Raw genomic sequence first — 20,512 nt, forward strand, 5'->3', positions numbered from 1 at the left:
ATCCCGGGAGCTCCGCCGCGCCGCGCGAATCAATCGCCGACGTGTGTCGCGCGTAAATAAAACAGTATCGCGGCGAGAGATTAGAGATCTATTAGGAATTGTCAGAAGGTTAGAGACGGAAGCTGTGATAACGAACGCTTGATACGCTCCGCGATCATCCGCGACGTCTCGGATAATTGGCGACGTGACACTCGGAGCTGGCTGGCGCGCGCAGCTGGCGTTGTCCGTCTACGCTGCTCTCTCGTCTACGACGCGGCGATGAATCGGGCGATGAGCGCGGTCGGCGATATGCTGAATTTTATTTACGACCGCCACGTGAGAGGAGCGGTGACGGGCGTGATGCCCTTCGTACATCGCAGGTAAAACGTGGCATGCGATAGCAATCCTCGCTATCAGCTGCGGCGTCAAAGTCGCGAAACGTCGCGTATAGGCATCGCGCACCTTGCATTTTGTCTATAAACTCCTATTTATTTTTAAACTAAAACTAAGAGCTATAAAATCAATAAATTATAATCTCTTTGTACAATTCTTGGATTGATATAAAGCTTTATCTTGGAAAAAATGGCGAATGTAGCGCAAATAAAAAAAGTCACGTATGTGTCTCGTGTAATAGCAAAATATTAAATTTTAATCCGTGAATCGTGATGTTGATCTGTTTTTTTTGGATCATTCCAGAAATAACCATTCAGAAATAACTTTATCTTCAGCTTGCATCTCAGTTGAATTTTATTTATAAACTTTTATCTAAGCTAGAATCTCTAAAACTAAGAGCTATAAAATTGTCTCTCAGTACAATTTATTCTTAGATATTTATATGAAGAATTACTTTCTTCAGCTTGCATCATTGTTGAATTTTATTTATACTTTTATCTAATTTTAAATTAAAATCTCTAAAACTAAGAGCTATAATTATAAGACGTTTCTCTATATTTTTCTCTAATTATTTCTCTATATAATTCATTCTTGAATCCATGTAAAGAATTATTTTTTGGTTGAAAAAAATGTAACGCGAATCAAAACATCACATATACATATGTGTCTCGCGTAGTAGCAAAATATTAAATTTTAATCCGTGATGTTGATCTGTTTTTAGGCCATTTCAATAACTTTATCTTCAGCTTACATTATCGTTGAATTTTATTTCTAAATTCTTATCCTGTTTCAAATAAAAATCTCTAAAATTAAGAGCTATAAAATTACCTCTCTATACAATTTATTTTTGGATTTATATGAAGGATTATATGAAGGATTATTTTCTAGTTGAAAAGAAATGTAACGCGAATCGAAACGTCACACATATGTGTTTCGCAAAAATATTAATCTGTTATCTGTTTTTTAGATCATTCCAATATTTTATCTTCAGTTTGCATTATCGTTGAATTTTATTTATAAACTGTCAGCTAGTTTTAAGCTAAAATCTTACCTCTGCACCGATAGTATTACGAACATTCTTACATTTTATGCAGAAAGAATATGCAATAATAATAGATTAACTGATACTGTTGTATTTATATACATATATTATATATAGTGGCATTACACTTATAGCGATATAAAAAAACATTGAATTTTCTGCTATAGAAGAACCTTTGCTCGTAGTTTTTAAGCTTAAATCGATAGTTTGATAAATAAGTTAATAACAAATATTGGAAAATTGGGAAGAATTTTTTCCCACTGCCGAAAAATAATATAATTGACGATTATCGTTCTTTTTTTTTCCTTCTTGTTGCAGAGTGGACGATCTATACAGGTTTATTCATGCGTGGGTGCCGAGTCTCTACGGTGAATTGGATGAGAACTACTGGCGGGAACGCGGCTACATCCTGTCCGATACAGACACCGACCTGTCGCCGGAACTGTCGCCCCACGAGAGCGGCGAGGGCGTGGATTCCACGGAGGAGAGCAAAACTCGCGATGGGCAAGGTGACGAAATCAGCGAATTGACAAGGGAATCCTGGGAGGTGAGTACTGTCAAGAGACATCGTCGAATATCCCATTGCTCTTTTCTAGCAGCTAGGTAGAGACTTTTTCACAAAGTTGCTACTGAAAATTTGAAGAATTTTGAAACTTTTCTCCTCGATAAGTGTATAAGAACTTTATTTTGCCGACTGACTTTAAATTTTATCTATCTAAACGTATCTTTATACGTTTATAAGCGTATTGTCTGCAATTTGAGATCTCGTTTCAACCGAAGTTCGAGTCTCGCGAATTAATGATGGACATATTTAATGCGAAAAATGTTGATCGTCACGATCTTCATTTAAAATTCTTGCAGAGAAATTGACTTTGGATTCAATGCAAAATTTGAAATCGTTGATTTCGAACTTTGCAGTATGATTCGTCGAAGAAAAAGAGATTGCTGTTTCTGATATTTTTTCAAACCGCATCGATCTCTTTTTCCGTAACTTGTGAACGTTTCTAGTTCCTAATTTCGCTAATAACTCGATCCTCGTGTCGACCGGCTATCGGATAACGCCGAGATACGCCAAATATTTCGCGAAATCGTGAGTGTGCGAGTCATCCGTTATCAATGGCCACATCAAAGGCCACTCCATTCCGGCGCTCGTCGTTATCACGATTGTCACCGAACACCGTGTGCCGGCTGTTGATTTTCGACGCGAGGATCGCGCCGGGGCTCGGTATACCGCAATGATGCCGCGAGCGGCGAGATATTTGCTAAACACGGCCGATTCTATTGGCCGACAGCTGATCAAGGCCCCCTACGTAAAGCTGTACAGCATCCTGAAGACCTCGAGCACGTCGGCCGATTCCGAGCAGATCCAGGATTCGGAGGTACCGATTACTCCGCCCACCTCCCCGGTGATATCGATGATATCTATAATATCATTAGGCACCCTAATTGCTCGATGTTGAACAATGCACCTTTTAGATAACACTGCCGCACCTTAGACCTTTGTTAGATCTCGGGTGCACCCCGTTGTCACGCGATGTTGCGGCCGTGCCTATCGTTTGGTGTCCTCTTTTTTTCTTCCTTTTTTTTTTTAAAGCCGACTTTCCCAACCCGCTTTGCCCGCTTCGATTGTTCATGTCGGTACATTCGATTATCAGTTATCACGACTTAGTATGTTAGTCTCGCGTGATGCGAAATAGTTTGTAGAGAATTCTTTATGATCTTGCTGTTTACACTCTTGTGCTGTCTCATTCATGTCCTCGCGGTAATCCACGAACAATGATGTACAGATCAGTACAAGGAACTTCTCTTTAATAACGATTTCGTTTAACTAATGACTCACCCTTAATATTTGGACTTTATTCGAGTTAGGTTTGTCTCCTCCGGTTCTTATCTCGACGAATCGCACATCACTGCCGAAAACAGACTGCATGCACCTGTTCCTCCTGGTCGTAGAACATTCTCAACTAGAATCTAGATGGGTGTGCAGCATGCACTTGTTCGAGACTCTCCGACTCGCGCATGCATAATGTTTTTATCGCATTATTATTATCGTCTCTTTCTTTCTCTCTATGTATATGTATATATACAATATATTTATATATCTCATAATACGTCAACAACAGTTTCCGTTTACAATTTCTCGCAGATTTCTATCACACCGCGCGCGATTCGAAATACTTAGCACGATTCTTGCGGCTTCATGCAAATCAGTGCTGCGTCGAAGACGATAAAGATTATCGATTCCAAGGCGAAATGGTAATTGTGATAAACAGCATCGCGTTGTGTCATGAGTGGGAATTCGAAGCGGAAGGTATAAAAGATCGGAAAGCTATTTCCTTCGATTGTTTATATATTTTTTAAAAATATATGTATCTGACGATAATAGGATCTCTCTCTGTATAACGTTCTGCTTGAAGAGCGTTTAATAACGCTTCCTTATGAAACGGCGGTGGATGACGAACCAATATTTGCAACTTGTTTACGGAAGAATAAGGTTTGGACATTCGCGACGTGATAAATGCTGCGTATATCTTGCGTGATGCAAGCGTGCAATAATGTAGACGACTTGTGTCAAGAGTCGTACTCTATGAATTAGTCGGCGCTTGCATAATATCGATGCATTATTGATGATAATTGACACAGGCGGTGTAAATTGACACAGATGTAACGGATATCATTTTTCTTGGGAAAATACCTTTAATGCACTCGATCGTTTGTAACGTGTAAGCAAATTTTTTTTTCTTTTTAAATACCGGATAAAGTTAAATTGAAAATGTTTCGCTCTTTTCTAAACATCTTATTTTGTAAAAAAAAAAATATTGTGTCGATAGGTTAATAAACTTTTGGATTCAATTGTGAACTAAAGTTAATAATAACGATCTTATCGGGATAAAAACAATTTTGCAGCTAAAAGGAGACACGACATACACATATACTTATCGTAATCAGATATCGATTCCGGATAATAAAAATTAATTTAATGTTTTCTTGCGCTGTAAATTCGAAAATTATTTTCTTCTGTTCACTTATTTATTCTATTCTCTTACAGAATCACTCATAAATTTACTTAAATAGAAAAAATACGCGTGGTCAAAGAAATAAAAAATTCATCGGGAATGACGCATTCAATGCATTCATACATAAAAAATTGATATAAGTTCATAAATCTTTGACATGTTGCTCGCGTAGAAGAAACTCTTTCGTTGACTTTTGGAAAATTAACAAAAAACGTTGCCAATCAAAAAAGATTATTAATAACAAAAGCGTATGATTTATTCGCGACTACAGTATTTTTATGTCCTCGAACACTTCGTGATCTGATCGTTCAAAAATAAACGACAGGATGGCCAAGCTTCGGGCATGCTTTAAATTCGCTTATTTTTGGACGCGGTGGTATTTATTGTAAAGCCGGGCGTAATTTGCCGTTTAAAAAACCGCGTCGGGTCAGATTTCGCTTACGTGTTATCCACAACCGATGTGTGGAACTTCCCGCAAAAATACACTGAAAGTTATATTAATTTTATCAGTATATATGCTGTCAGTGGATACTTGCAAGATAATTAAAGATGAGAATAATCATGCCGAATTACTCTTGCACACACACACACACAGAACTAATTAAAAATAATTTTACAACTAGGCAAAGGCGCATAAAATGAAAATGAGTGATCTGAGTGGAGTTTAATGGAATAAATACACGTCGAGCAATTGTTGAAGATTAGCGATTTGTAAGCTGTAAAATGAAATATTTTGCAAGACAACATTCTGAAAGGATTGAACATAATATATGCAATTATGTTTCTTGGATTTTGCCAAAATTAACGTAGTCCAGGGAAGACGGTTCTCGAGACGTTCACGAGAACATTCGCGAGGAAAAAGTGAAGAGATTTTTAGAACGGGTAGCACCACGTGTTGCGCAGCCGAGGATGCGCAGTCGTCAGGAAAGCATCTGCCAAAGTATATGCGTCACTCATTTTCTTCTCCCCTCCTCTCGCTATTCATCACTTGTATGAACGTATTAGATTTATTCCGATATTCCGAAAGCTCCAGTACGGCTTCAGTCCTCGTGAAGTGAAGTTCAGTCGTCAAATGACTTGCCAGAATAAATAAATATATAAATAAAGGAATTATTACATTGGTGTGCGATAACGTCAAGTAACGTTAAATGTTTTTTTTTTAACGCTGCTTTGAAACCAGTTAGGAATATTATCGGAATATCAAATGACAATATTAATGTAAACAAGTTCTCTCGCTGTGAATTCTCAAGGAACATTACATTAGGAAGAACGTTGAACGTTGCATCTATTTGTTGCTCGATTGCAACTGTACTTCTTTAGAAAAACTTTATGTTTCTCGAAGAAATACAATTTGAGCGAGAGGCATAATGTAAACACGACTTTCACACAATTTTCCATCTGTCAACGAAGGAGAGAAAGACTTAAGAAGAAGGTGTCGACCGCGATTTTTAGTATCCATCGAAGGTAACGCCAGTGATTGAGGATGCCGAGGCCAAAGATGCCGAATCCGATCTTCAAGATCACGAAATTCTTGAAACAGAAAACGAAGGTAAAAGTCAGAGTTGAGATGAACGTTTTTCAATCACGCTTGCTTTTCTACGCGAAGCAAATGTTTCCAAATGCAAAATTGTCAGAAATGTCGGTTTAGGAGGGATTTAGAGTTACGTAATATACGTGTAGCTCAAAATTTAAAATTGATGACGTAAAAGATTTCCAAATCGTGATTTTATGATATATTTCTTCGAATACAAAAACTTTATACATGATTATTCTTCGGATAATAAAATGATAATAATAAGTATCATATTATTATGGAATATTAACATAATTATATATTTATAATTTTGTTTTACGATATATTTTAACTGCATATTGCTGTTACTCTGATATCTCTTTTATTTATTACGAAATACACACTTACTGTTAATTTATTAATCTACGAACGTTTCACTCAGAGTTTGTCAAGATGAACAATTATTTGCGTCCTATGCTTTCCGACTTAATGTTTACGACGGAAACTTTAACAATTCGCGTATATACATAAAAGTCGTGCGTTCGCTTGCGATCTATTTCGCATAATTTGCACATTAATGACTCGAGAAGAGCGGCGCTTTGCATGAGACGTATTTAACAACCGGTCTTTGGTCGAGCCTAAGCTCACCTTTCACCGAACCAAAGAGACTGTCACTGCAAAATGCGCCACTTAGAACTTATAGTCGGTTGAATTGTGGCAATATTATTCGATTGATAATATGCCGGTTAGCACTCGCATAGCAGCTTGCGTTTGAAACAGCAGGTAGTGTTTAGGTATAAAATAGATGAAAATTTTTCGAAGGAAAAGAAAGAAAAATTTCATATCTTGCCCTCTTGACATTTAAACATCGCTCGAGTATTTTGAGTGAGTTTTACGAATGTATTCATGATTTTATACCCAGGAAAAAAAATTTTTATAAGAAAACACATATGGACTTATTTTTTATATTACATATGAAAATTTTTTCCCGTGTAATGAAAACAAATTTGCAACAAACATTAAAATGTTGGATATCTATGCAGCAACAAATTTATTATAATTGGCACTGAGCACTAAGGCCCGGTTGCACCAACGTCGCATAACTTTAACCTTAGGTTAACTCACTCTTTTTTTAAGGGTGACAGCTAAAAAAAGACGTGAGTTAAGAAGAAGAAGAGTGAGTTAAGCTAAGGTTAAAGTTATGCGACATTGGTGCAACCGGGCCTAAAAGTAATGCGATCGTCAAATCTAATAAATAGTTAGGATTATTTAAGAAAGTTCAGAAAAAAGGAATTCTTGATACAACAAAATAATGGCTTAGCGCTCTCGAATTGTGTTTTTTTTATATCTCAACTTTCGTCACGAGTAGGGATGTAAGAAATTTGAACACAGCGTACAGGAATAAACTCATTCTCGCGGAAACAAAATTGATCAAATTTTCTTGGTTTATCTATAATAAATTCATTCTCGAAATTTTCCAGCCATTGCTATGCAATGACATACCGGTGCTTATGCTACGAAAGACAAATGGAATCCATGGAAAAGATTTATTCCGAAAAACATTAGTCTTGCCGCAATGATTAATATAAATAATAGTAAGAATGAATTTCGTAGTAGAAATATTTATAAGAATCGATTTTTTCAGCTCGTTTTGTTTTAACAAAAACGTCGAAACATTAGTTATAATGGAATGTTATAATGGCTATGAAATTAGGACGCGTATTCTGTTATTATTATTATTGCTATTAAAATAATAAATTTAACGAACCAATGTTTGCAAAGAGAAGTCATTTTAACCGAGTTGCCGATAATTTAAATTAACTGGATCAATAAATGGCCGTTTCTCCTTTTAAGTTCTGATATTATCAACAAAGAACAGTGTCATTAATTGTGAGTTAGTGCTGGTTGATTTTTTATATTTCTTGGAATTTGAAGTAAAACTTGACAAATGATATAGAAACAACAAATAGATAGATAACGCGTAAAATATGCTCTTAAGAATGATTTTTATGAAAATTTCTAGTTAGGATGAGTGTACCTATTCCCGAATTCGTATGTAATGTATTCTGTACATTGACATGATAAACACGACGCGATTTTCATTCGGGGTCAGTTGTGTCAATTATTTCGTTATTTATCGTTCCAACAATTATCGTTGTAAACCGAAAATTGTTGTTCTTATATTTTTATCGAATGATTTTTTTTTAACTGATGACTCATGACCGGTATTATTTGCATAGATAAACCATCACGTTATACAACATACTTCTTTCTATGTTAAATATATGTGTATCATGGGCTTGTTCTCGGACTTATTTTTTTCGAATTTTTACCAAGAACTATATTTCTTTCAATATTAATCTTTGATAAAACTTTTTACATGCGTTTTGCATATAATTTTACATTTTGTTCATAAAATATCGGAAAGTAAAATTAGTTAAATTATTTGATTAATGTTTCTACTTATCTTAACCCTTAAATGCCACACCTCTCAAGAATCTCGTAAATGACACATGGGGTCTAAAAGACCCCAGCATGAAAAATGCTTACTTATTGATTTTTTGATATTTAGTTATGAAAATTATTTTCAATGTTGTTCAAGGCTTAGAAAAGAGAATAAAATGCTTATATTGTTAAAATTTCAATTTCAACATAGTATAAAAAATTAAGATCGCCAACAGTTAAAATGTTGGCTCCAAAATCAAAAAAATTAAAAATAATAAATAAATAAATATGAGCTCCATATTTGGCGGGAACATTTGAAAATATATCATTCTAAAGGGTCTGGGGTCCGCTGGACCCCGGGTGGCATTTAAGGGTTAATTTCCCGAGTGGAAATTTAACCTCGCCGGCATCCAGTCACCAACTAGCAATACTAGTTTCCATATCGCCCCTGTCCAGTAATGTAACGCTTAGTTGTCTCATAGCGAGGTTAGAAAAACTATCTAGTTACTAGATAGCATTGTTAGGCAGCTACTAGACAATTATAAATTGTTTTTACTAGGCTAAATTAAAAATATATAAAAAAATTAATTTTTAACTTTTTTTATTGTTACATTTTTGCTAGATAAAGTTTTGCTACAACATTATATTAAATTTTGTAAGTTAAAATTTCCATTTACCGAAGGGATTCGAACTTGGTACTGTTGTTGGGCGCCCCGCTGCTGATGGGTGTCAGTCGTTCACTCTATCCACTACGCTATCGAGTATTAGTAATAATTGAGTTTAAATTCTCCTTATATGTTATAACGTAATATAAAAAATATAAATCTGAAATTTTTTCAAATTGCTAAACAATATTTAATACCTTAAATGCTCAATACTGGGCGATTGCTTAGCGCCAGCATGATAGTTATGAAAAAACTATTCAAGAATGACATAACCTCACTGTTCGAATGCTAACAAATTTTTAATTGGTAGTGGCTAGACAACGGCTGGCTAATTTTTTTAGCTGTAAAATCAGATTGGCTAGATCAATTTCCACTCAGGTTGCTATGAGTACAGAAAAGTTAGCTATCCTATTAATTGACTAATATGAATCATATATAGGTCTTAATTCTTCTCAAAATCACTTTCCAATATAATATAGAATGACAGTTGTGAAGACGCTATCAAGAATGACATAACCTCACTTTTCGAATGCTAACAAATTTTTAATTAGTAGTGGCTAGACAATGGCTGGCTAATTTTTTGAAAGTTTCCAGCGCCATCTATTCTAATATTTACCGTGCAGGGGCTAGAAAAGTATTAGACAGCGAAGTTATTCAATGACATAACCTCACTGTTCAAATGCTAACAAATTTTTAATTACTAGTGGCTAGACAACGGCTGGCTAATTTTTTGAAAGTTTCCAGCGCCATCTATTCTAATATTTACCGTGCAGGGGCTAGGAAAGTACTAGACAGCGAAGAATTATTCATAAATTATAGCTAGTGCTAAGCTAGTCAATGACTAGGTAACATATCTAGCCTGCGTGATCTAGCCATTAGCTGTAAAATCAGATTGGCTAGACCAATTTCCACTCGGGTTGTTCACGATGTGATAGCAAATTATTTTTTCCAGCAAAAAAACGTGATCAACGTTATTACATTAAAATCAAATAATTAATGATTATTACATCAAAGATAAATAGTTTGCAATTTAAATGTTTTATATTTATAGTTAAACATATTTTTCAGAAATACAAATTTTTTTTTGTAAAACTATATATTTTTTATAGATAGTCGTAAAGTAGAAAATAATGTTTATTTGGCAGATACAAATTTGTGGAAAAATTTTAGGATTCTGATGTAATCTTGCATTTCATTAAAAAAAGATAAAGTAACCTGTATTTATACATGTAATTAGCCTCATAATAGCTATGCTGCGTTCTGTTTAGAAATGTTGCGGGATAAATAGCACGCTTAATATGAAATGGCATTCGCGTGCGCTGACGCGCATTCAAGTCGCAGGCTCATTAACTTTCATATTTATTTCCCAGCCGTTATCTCGGAATTGTAAAGGAAATCGGCGGACAATTTCGCGCCGCGCGATTGTCAATAACGATCGCGGTCACCCTTCGCGATCTTTTGGTAGCCGTTTCCTGGTCTCCTTGAATGTTAACATTCGTGGCTGGCTTTTAATGCCTTTTATGAGCTTTCCGTATGCGGGATGATCAAGTTTCTACGGATGATTATTTCAGAGTATGCATCATTGTATCTTATAATTATTTCTCAAGAAGGAAGCGAAATATTTACTGATTGTTTTGGAGCTTTAATAATTTTTGTAATACAGAATATCTCTTTCTTTTATTTATTTCTTTTTTTTTAAAGGAGATGATCTTAATTTAAGTTTTGATTTATGAGCTTAAATGTAATTGTTACACTCTACATAATTAGATAATCAGATAATTTAGTGGACATATAAAAATAATGGCGACACTCGCGCTTTAATATATACTTAAGTATTTCAACATATTTCCCGTGGACTGACGTAATGCGTGACTTACGTAATGTCGCGCAGTCAAAATTATAAAAGCGACGTCGTCACTTTTTTGCGAAATTATATAATTGTGCTTAGCTACTTACGACATAAATGTCCTCTGTGCTCACGCATTATGTCCCACAATAACACTCCTTGCGTAGCAAACTGCCAGGAAATTTCGATTAGCGGATCACGTTGTAGTCGGTTCGCAATTGAAAGCAATTTATGTCCTCGCTTCGCGAGCCTTATTATCCCTCGTAACGGGTGATCTATATTTTTCGTTCGGTTCGCTTCCGTCTCTCCTCGGTCTTAATTAAAGTTTGACTAAAAAACAAATACTGCACATAATCTGAGCATTCTTTCGCTCGCGATCTCTGAATAGAAATTACGTAATGTACGTGGACGGTGTCCCGCGCGTTTTATAAACAGTCTTCGCAGTTTTGCTGCACAGTTCTTTTTTTACGGAAAATATCGTTTCGTTCGACTAAATAGACGCGTCTGAACATCCTGTGTATAAACTCGCCTCGGCTGAAATCTTCATCGACTTGCGCGAATTAGTGGCATTTAATGTTTTTCCCATCTCCGCTTAATGATGACTTGTCTCGCCTGGTACAAGACAATTTATTCATAAAATTAGCATATGTAAACGCGACCGGACACGATCACGTCTCGTATTAGAGTAATCGGAATGAATACATAGAATATACCGCGTACTCCCGTTCGGTATTCATTTTAATCTAATGATGATTTATTCTTAGCCTTAGCATCATACATTTTAATCGCGGAAAATCTTTCGCGAAATAAAAGCAGCGTGTGAGATAAGCGATCGCGAGGTGTACGTGACCATCTATCAAAGTAATGCATTTTTTGTCGAATTGTTAATCCTGGCTGACTAATGTGTCAGAAATGATGAAGCACTTGCTCGAACCTGTTGAAACTTTTTATCCGTTTCGTTTAATTATTGGAAGAAAGTGGTGGTTTGCACACTCTAGCTTGGACGAATTTTTCTTTGAATTTAAAACTACTGAAAGGCAATTACGATTTAATTAGATATCCTCTTACTATCTTATTTTTTATTTGTACTTATTTTTATTGACCTTATGAATTTAACTAATTTTTCCTAGACTATATCTAATCATCATTTGTGCAACTTTGGCATGTATTTAAAATTTTCCGTTATGATATATTGACAACGAAATGTCGTGCATTTACTTACGAGAGTCTTCCTGAGTTATTTTGTCCTTGCATAAAAAGGAATTGCTTGAACCTCGCGGAGATAAGTATACGGAAATCCATCCGAAATCTCATAACGGCACGCGGAAGTTCGTTATTACGAGCGTCATTAACGCCGGCGTCATTAAACGCCAGTTTTGGCAGATCGATGACGGCTTCTCCTTCTTCGCGCGGTTCGTTAACACAGCCCGGTCGCTATCAGAGTCGCATCAGGACGGCTAGGAGATCGAAGGACGATCGCGCACGATAGTAGTGCACTCGAGGCCAACGCGAGCATTCGGCGGGAATTTATGTGTACTTGACATTAAGCGGGAAGAAGGGAGACCGGAAACGGATCCCGATGAAAGGTTTTTTTTTGTGAAGTTTCTCGCGCGATGGTCACCGAAAGAAATCGGACCGAGCGCCTCCAACATCATTCAGTCTCGATCGATTCGTCCTGCCGATCGCACGAACCTCGCTACTCTGCCGTTTGATCCTTTACGTGTAAAGGAAAATTCGCGTGAAAGAAAAATCTACATGTCAGTCCAATCGGTAACCGAATTGAAAATTTTGTGTCGTGTTGATTTTTAGCTCCGTGGAGGCGAAAACGTGGAATTTTCTTAATTAATCGATAGCATAATTGTAGTCCTCAATTGAAACCGAAAACGAGAGCGTGATTTGTGAAGTCGCAGTTTGAAGTTAAATATCGGAAATATTTTCATCGACGATATCCAAGAGTTCAAAGTTTAGCGAGAAGCTACGATAACGTCTAGACTTCATTGCATCGATAATGACGGTCGATCCGTGCCCCATTCTGAATTATGTCTTTCAGCATTCGTCGAGAATGCTTACGGTGAGTTTTATTATTAATCAACGTAATTCCTAATTATAATAATAATTGTTTGTAATAATAATTTATGTTACGACATAGGATATCTATATCATTAATATGCTTTATACAGCATTGGAACATATCTAATATGTATTAACAAAATATGTTAAGAAATATTACACATTATATGTATATATATATATATATATATGTTTTGGAGCTTAAATTATTCGAAATTTCCGTAAAATCAGATGCGTCAATTATTATTAGCCATTAAAAGCCTTCATATTTCCACGTTCATGTAATTTACAAATAATGATAACATAAATTATGTTATTTGTGTACAATCAGATAATTGACGAAAATAATTACGTTATCATAATTTTTGGTTGTCCCTCTCATCATACACAAGAGTATTCTTTTAATCGAACTCAATCAAATTAACCCAAAAAGTTCGAAATCAGTCTAATTGATCTCAAAGAGATTTAAATCGCGTGGCCGATAAAAACATTTCCACGCGTTTGTTAGATATTCCTTCGAGTTAAAGCGGCCGCTGTGAGTGCGCAATTATTCTCACGAGTCCGCAAATTTAGTTAGATATTGTCATTCTTCGCGTCTCCTTAACGAGTAAATCGCAACAAAACACAGTTTGTTTATTGCAGAAAAGGATGTGTGTCTTAAGAAATAAGACATTCCGAGAGTGACAAAAAATTCGAATTTTTGTCATTCGATTTTTGCTTCACACGGTAATAAATTAGAAGCAAGATATAAATCTGTATGATTTAGACCACTCTTAGACCATAGTGATGTGTATGTTATTTTTGAACGAAAGATTAGTTAATTCCTTTAAGACGTTTGTAAAACGGTTAATTTATGTTTTTTTTTGCAGTAGCCAATCCAATCGTAAAATTAACTCACTAACGCCTGACTAATGGGCTTTTCACGGTCGTTAACCTGTCAGAGGAATGGGGAGACGTGTTCTTCCGCGTTCTATTTTGATACCTGGCCTGCACGTATCTGAAAAGAAGCGTTAAAGATGGTTTCTTGTAGCTTATTTTTCTATACGAGCACGTGAAAGTCTCGCCTTTTGTGACGCATCACGTGGAATGGTCTCCAAGTTTCCATTGTGTCTTCAATTGTTTTTTATCGCGCTATTGTATCATTAATGGAAAAACAAGAAGCGAGAATAAAAAGATTCTTTATTAGATTTCTATATTAATAACAGTTATTATGACATCTGAGATATAAAACAACTTACAATAAACGTTTGAAATGACTTCATTAATCTTTTGTGCTAGATTTGCCTCTAGGCCGAAGGCGATTTTGTATTGCATATAATTTTCGCAATTTGATTTGACCCTTGACTTATCTGAAGGTTTTTTTTTTAAGATTAATATATCTTTGGGACATTGTGTATCTATATATTTTTCCACGAAATTCTTTTAATCTGCTCTTCTTATCTTGCGATGACCTCCGCGCGGAGATCGATTGATTCCGTATTTTTCGGATTTCAGATCGCGCGCGCGTGGCCACCTCAATGTTGTTATTGCCATTGCATCGCTCGACGTAATAATCGCAGACGAATGTCGCGGAGCGTATTAACATTATAAAGCCCCTTGCACAATAGGCGATAGCGATAGCGATAGCGACAGCGACAAAGTTGCCGACAAAGGTATAGCTTTGTCGGCAACCTTGTCGCTGTTTCTATCGCTATCGCTATCGCTATCTCTATCGCCTATTGTGCAAGGGGCTTAAGATGCGCGATATGACAAGGACGCGAGATGTCACACTTTTCATTTTTATACTCTTATAAAAAACTCGTAGAACAATAATCAAACTATAGTACTTACTATATAGGAACTAGAATTGCAAAAAAACCAGTTGTTTTCTCGTTTGGAAAGCCACTTTGATTTTATATACGTTACGTATATGAAACATAAGAAATAATTCTTCTAAGTATTAAGATTATATTGAAATCATCGAGATAAAGATTTTATTATCATCATTTTGCTAATATCGGATTTAATCAGCACCAAGTTCGCGCTTGACACAGTTTGTATTTACCGATGTGTGTGTATATCCATGTATGAGGTAATCAAAACAGTTCGCGTGTGGCTGTTTTCATGTTAATAAAACACTTGAAAAAATTTACGCAACAAGTCAAGTAGTCAACAGCGATTATCTGAAGTTAGTACGTATGTCATAATGCAGGTTAAAACTTGCGCACTGCCAAATATTACAACAAGCAATACAAAAAGCAATTTATAGAAGTGGCTTTTAAATTGAGAACTGCACGAACTTTTTACTTGATACTTACTGACTTGTGTTATTATCATTACGTATCATTATACTTATTAAATATTTTTATTCGTTCAGCATTATTTTGATTAATATTAATTCCGTTTTTATTGTATATCTAACTAGACATAATTTCATTATCTTCCGAAAATTCACCTGTTAAACAGAAATTGTGTTTTCAAGTCGTACTAATATACAGAAGTCGATAAATTCGTACAGGTTAAATGTTATATGTTTTAATTTATTAGTCTAATTTGATATCGATAAAATAATATCGATAAAAACATCAGTAAAATCTTTATCGATGATTTCAATATAATTATTCAAATTAATTCTGCAAATTTTTATTTTGCTTGCTTATCGATTTGATTATAATATTTTGATTTTGATTAAGGATTATTCTTGAAACCCGAAATATTTTGTTATATATATTTTTAAGCTATAGATAATTGTTAAAGATGCTGCTCTTATTAAAATATAATATCTAAATATGAGCCATAGAAATCAATATATCAGAATTCGGAGGGTAATCTTCATAAAATAGACGATGAATCGTCACGTGGTACTTTTTATCTCCATATAAATAGTTAGGAAAAGGTTTATAACGATCACTATATATATTGTTCCCCCGCGGTTAATTTATTAAAAAGTCGATAATTGCACTAGCTAACGAGCTGTTTGCGCGGAACATCTGGAACAGCGTGTCGCTATCAAATTAAAATTAACGCAATGCGTCCAGTGAAGTAGTCGATAATGATAATGAGCTTTGAAAAACTTCGCAGTGAAGAACTGATTGACCGGCAGTGACGACATTTTTATATCCGTCCGTCCGTGTGAGAGACGAATGTCAAAAGTACGATAGGCTCCCGCATGCCGCGATAATGCAATCTTTATGTATAAATAAACGCTTGGCTGCTCTTCCCGCGTACAGGAACATGAAGAAATAAATGTGGGGTCCAGGATATCAAATTCTAGATCTTTTTTCCCTTGTGCAGACCAAAGAGAATCTGAATTACATGGTCATTAACTTGCACCTATTTACGTACTTTTGTTGAAAATTTTATTAATTGCTTATTGCCTTTCAAAAACTTTAGCGAAGGTCCTAATAATGCCTTGTAGATAAAAGGCAAAATTAATTTGCTTTTGGGACTCTCCAGTTAGTTAATATTAACATCGATATATTAATGTCAATTATAATATATCGATATATTTATGTTAATATATTTGTGTATTAATATAATCTTATAGCAAAGAACAAAAATTCAACGAGGAAAAGTTCAGCTCCTCTAGCTCTGTTGATCTTCTTGTTGATCTTCCTCCTCATCAGACATCTTAAATGTTAGAATAATATTATCTGAGGAAGTCAAGGCAGCTGCCACCCATAACAAACATTCGTATAAAAGCTAAAATTTTTCCAATCGCGAGATCAAAGGTTATCGGATTTTTTTTTCTTTTTTACGCAAAGACGACAGGTTTGCTCGATAATGATTGATAATGTTCAAAACATTAGCAGCAAAACAGACGGTATCTTTGGAGTACAATTTTTTATAGTCAACTCAAACATAAATAACGGGAACACACACAGTAAGAGGTAATCGATGTGCAATGCCACCCGAAATATCACCGCATTATTTTTGTTCGTTTACAATAAAGTCCATTATACCAATTTAGTGTTTTATTACTCTTGCAAAAGTGTGCATTAAGTGTTTTATCACTTTTGCACTATCGCAAAAGGATTGAATATATAATAAATAGCGACTTTATTTATATAAAATTTCAGCGATAACCTACGACTCAACTTCGATATTCTTTTGACGTCATTCGGATATTCTTCGAAAATTTAATACTCAGCTAAAATATGTAACGCCAGAATGGTAGTAATGAATCTTTTCCGATTCATCTCGAAGTCTATTACAAGATAAACAAAAATCACGTATGCACCTTCAGTAGAGCAAAAAGAAAGTTAAATTAATTTTAGAAACTACGTAATGTTGGTCGAGAGAAGTAAATCGCATAAATTTTTTTCATAAATGACGCATATCTATAAACAGTACACGCAACAGATTTTCGCCCAAATGTAAAAGAATGTAAAAATACATATATCCAGACATCTCCCAAATACGCTTTGTGTGTCATCCGCAGTGTAAACATGATATAATCGTTAATGTTTTATTTCCCTCACTCATGTCTCCAATCTGTATTAAGCAATGTCTATAACAGCTGTCAGAAGCACATTTTGTTATCATATACAGCGATACACAATCAATACTAAGAATTACTAAATTATACCAATTTTGTAAGAACATCGCAACAACACGTGCCGTGTCCAGGGTAGGCGTACGTGAAAATTGTTAACGAACTTATCGCCCCCAGGTGTACGAACTTGCGCGGTCGCTCTATTATTCGGATCAATCGATGATGTACCTCTTCAATAATTTAACACACCGTGTCGCGTGTTAACGATGCGTGGCATTGCCCACGGACCAGCAATCATTCCTACCCTACAAGATATAATACTTTTCGCGATTTTATGACGATTAGCAATATATATTCAGCACATCGAGAACGCAATTTTTTATTGCATTCTCGAAGATTTTTTATTCGATTAACCGTTTTGTTGGCATCCTTAATTTTCCTCCTTCTTAATAAAAATTGCATAGAGTGAATTACGTTTTAATAAATAAAGTTAGGTGGATCATCGGGATAAAATGGAACTATAATTAAATTTATCATAAAAACGTTAATAGTTGTTTCGCTTTCAAATAATTTTTATTTTTAATTTTAATATTTCCAAATTATTAAATAAATATTTACCGTTTTATATAATTCCTGCTTAGTAGCTATTAAATTCGATTATATTTTTAAAATTTGTATTCTAATTCAGAAAATTATTGCATTGTTTCGAGCTTCAGTTATACTGGAATCTATTATAAATTTCCATCTACTTGACATCGGTGCTCTACTCATTATTTATGCATCGATTTTCGGGTTCAACGCGACAATCGATGCGCGGCGTTCAATCGCTCCGATATACGATTTTATTCCAAGGCCGTCCGTTTACAGTAGCTTCTACGATTCGGGTTCTCTATCATCGGCTGCTCTCCGTATAGATGTGCACCGCGTGGCATTTGCATTCTCTCTCTCGCGCGCGCGTATTGCATTATCATGCGTGGCGCGAAGCTAAGCGACTCCGTGTGATGGCGGACGACGAACAAAAGTAATTTAATATTAGCACACATTTCACGGTGGCCTCCCACGTTAATAATTATCCGGCAATTGACTTGAATAAACGCAACACCCATACTGCGGTTACGTGAGATCGTAGTTAACGGAGTACAACACGACACTTGGATGTGGTAGTGCCCTAAATGTGCTTAGATTTAGTTAAACCGAGGAGGTCAGAAGCCAAAGGGACGTCACAACAATTAATTTCCCTATTAGCAGCACTTGTTTTCCAATTTCACGAGAGATACGGCAAATTCCACGTAGAATTCTTCGGAATTTGGAGTCAGGCAGGATAAAACTGAAATATTTTTATCGAAGGTAATTCTTAATTTGTTAAAATAACAACTTATTTACTAGATATCACGAAATTATATGTATATTAATTTTATACGTGTATTTTATACCCGTTATATAACAAGACACGGTAGTCATATTAATTATATTTGCTAAAAAAGACATGTTACGTTTATCCTATATTACGATTCAATTATACAATACACTTCAATCGTTACTTCCACATCTTGCCTGACTTTGATCCAATATCTGCTCAACTTTTAGGAAACTCCAAAAATGTTTTACTCAGCATATCCAGAGTAGACATCATGTGCATGTTGCAAGATAGTTTCTGTGTTTAATGAACATTAGGAGAGTTTTCCACTTCGCATATGTCTTCAAACATTCGTGCCGTCCATACATACTAATAAAGCATCGTTTAGAACATTATTCACATCCATTTGTGTCACGATCATCTTTTCATGGAATCGCTATTGGTAGAGACGACTTTACTTCTTACCTCCTCGATTAGAATTCGCGATATACGTCATCATTGTCGAGGAATACGCTCGATATCGTTATTAATTGACGCATTGCCTCATTCACAGGTACTGTCTATGAGCGAAGAGTTCAGGCGAGCTCTTTACGCGAACAGTGCCATTTCTTTGGACAACGATGTCATTGTGCCCGATCTCATCGGCACGACGGAAATACTCAGCGACGAGCACAGGGAACAGCTCTGCCGTCATCTGCCCGCGAGAGCGGAGGGTTACCAGTGGACTCTCGTCTTCAGCACCAGCCAACACGGCTTCAGTCTCAACAGCATGTATCGAAAAATGGCGAAGATCGAGAGTCCGATCTTGTTGGTCATCGAGGACACGGAGGGCAATGTAAGTTCCTTGTTTCATAATTCAAATTGTAATCGATTGGGGGGCTAATTAGTTTTAATTTGACCCAAGAGTACGACCCCTGAAAATAAACTCTGCGACCAATATAACGGTTACATCTGCGATTGCAAACATTTATTTTTTACGTTGTATAATACAATATATTATGTCAACGTCAGATTGTATATAGCATTCTACACGTCTGACACATATTAAGAAAACAGCTTTAAAAATATAGATACAGCATTATATTAAAAATATAATTATTTAATAGAAGATCGCGCATTGTTGAGCCAATTGGCACTGTGTATATATAATTATCAGAAAGATGAACTAATTATAAGTGGAAAGCATTCAGTCTAGTAAAATGTCGAGGACAACTGACCTGATTAATCCGAAGTAGAAAGTTTCGCGATTATCATAATTAGTCTGAGCGAGAGATTAACATTGGATTTTCATAAAGTTGTGTTCGCCCGTTGGGTTTACTTCGTGAATGTCCCGCATACGTCCAAACTAGTTTATCGCTAACTCGTCCATTCGGACTGTTTATTCAGAGTTCATAACAAGCGTACAAACATCGAATACTCTTTTTCTCGGATTTACCGTGTCGCAGTCTTTATGAATCACTTTTTTTCTGTCACAGGTGTTTGGTGCACTGACCTCGTGTTCTCTGCACGTGAGCGATCACTTTTATGGTACCGGCGAGTCCCTGCTCTTTAGGTTTACGCCGAGGTTCCAGTGTTTCAACTGGACCGGGGACAACCTGTATTTCATCAAGGGCAACAACGAGAGCTTAGCGATCGGTGCTGGAGAGTAAGTTTTTCTCATATTTAAAAAAAAAAAGTGCTTCCTTGCTAGATGAGAGCTTTATGAAAGTGG

At 35.7% G+C, this 20,512-nt stretch overlaps 1 protein-coding gene across 3 annotated transcripts in view; it reads left to right on the top strand.

Moving 5' to 3' along the window:
- Mtd (TLD domain-containing protein mustard) overlaps window positions 1-20,512 on the top strand; it is a 27,605-nt gene continuing 7,093 nt past the window's right edge. The window contains exons 1-5 of one of the 3 annotated variants that reach the window (XM_071717331.1): window positions 1-359; window positions 1,733-1,961; window positions 2,707-2,793; window positions 19,355-19,636; window positions 20,277-20,446. In XM_071717331.1, coding sequence (XP_071573432.1) covers window positions 259-359; window positions 1,733-1,961; window positions 2,707-2,793; window positions 19,355-19,636; window positions 20,277-20,446 — 869 coding nt within the window. In that variant the 5' untranslated portion in view covers window positions 1-258. Of the gene's footprint in view, window positions 360-1,732; window positions 1,962-2,706; window positions 2,794-5,458; window positions 5,981-19,354; window positions 19,637-20,276; window positions 20,447-20,512 lie in introns of those variants that run through there. The other 2 variants (XM_071717332.1, XM_071717333.1) reach the window with 2 other exon arrangements.

Source organism: Temnothorax nylanderi, unplaced genomic scaffold, assembly GCF_030848795.1.
Source record: "Temnothorax nylanderi isolate EJ_2023f unplaced genomic scaffold, tnyl_v1.0 TNYL_tig0209_pilon, whole genome shotgun sequence".
Classification (NCBI taxonomy): Eukaryota; Metazoa; Arthropoda; class Insecta; order Hymenoptera; family Formicidae; genus Temnothorax; species Temnothorax nylanderi.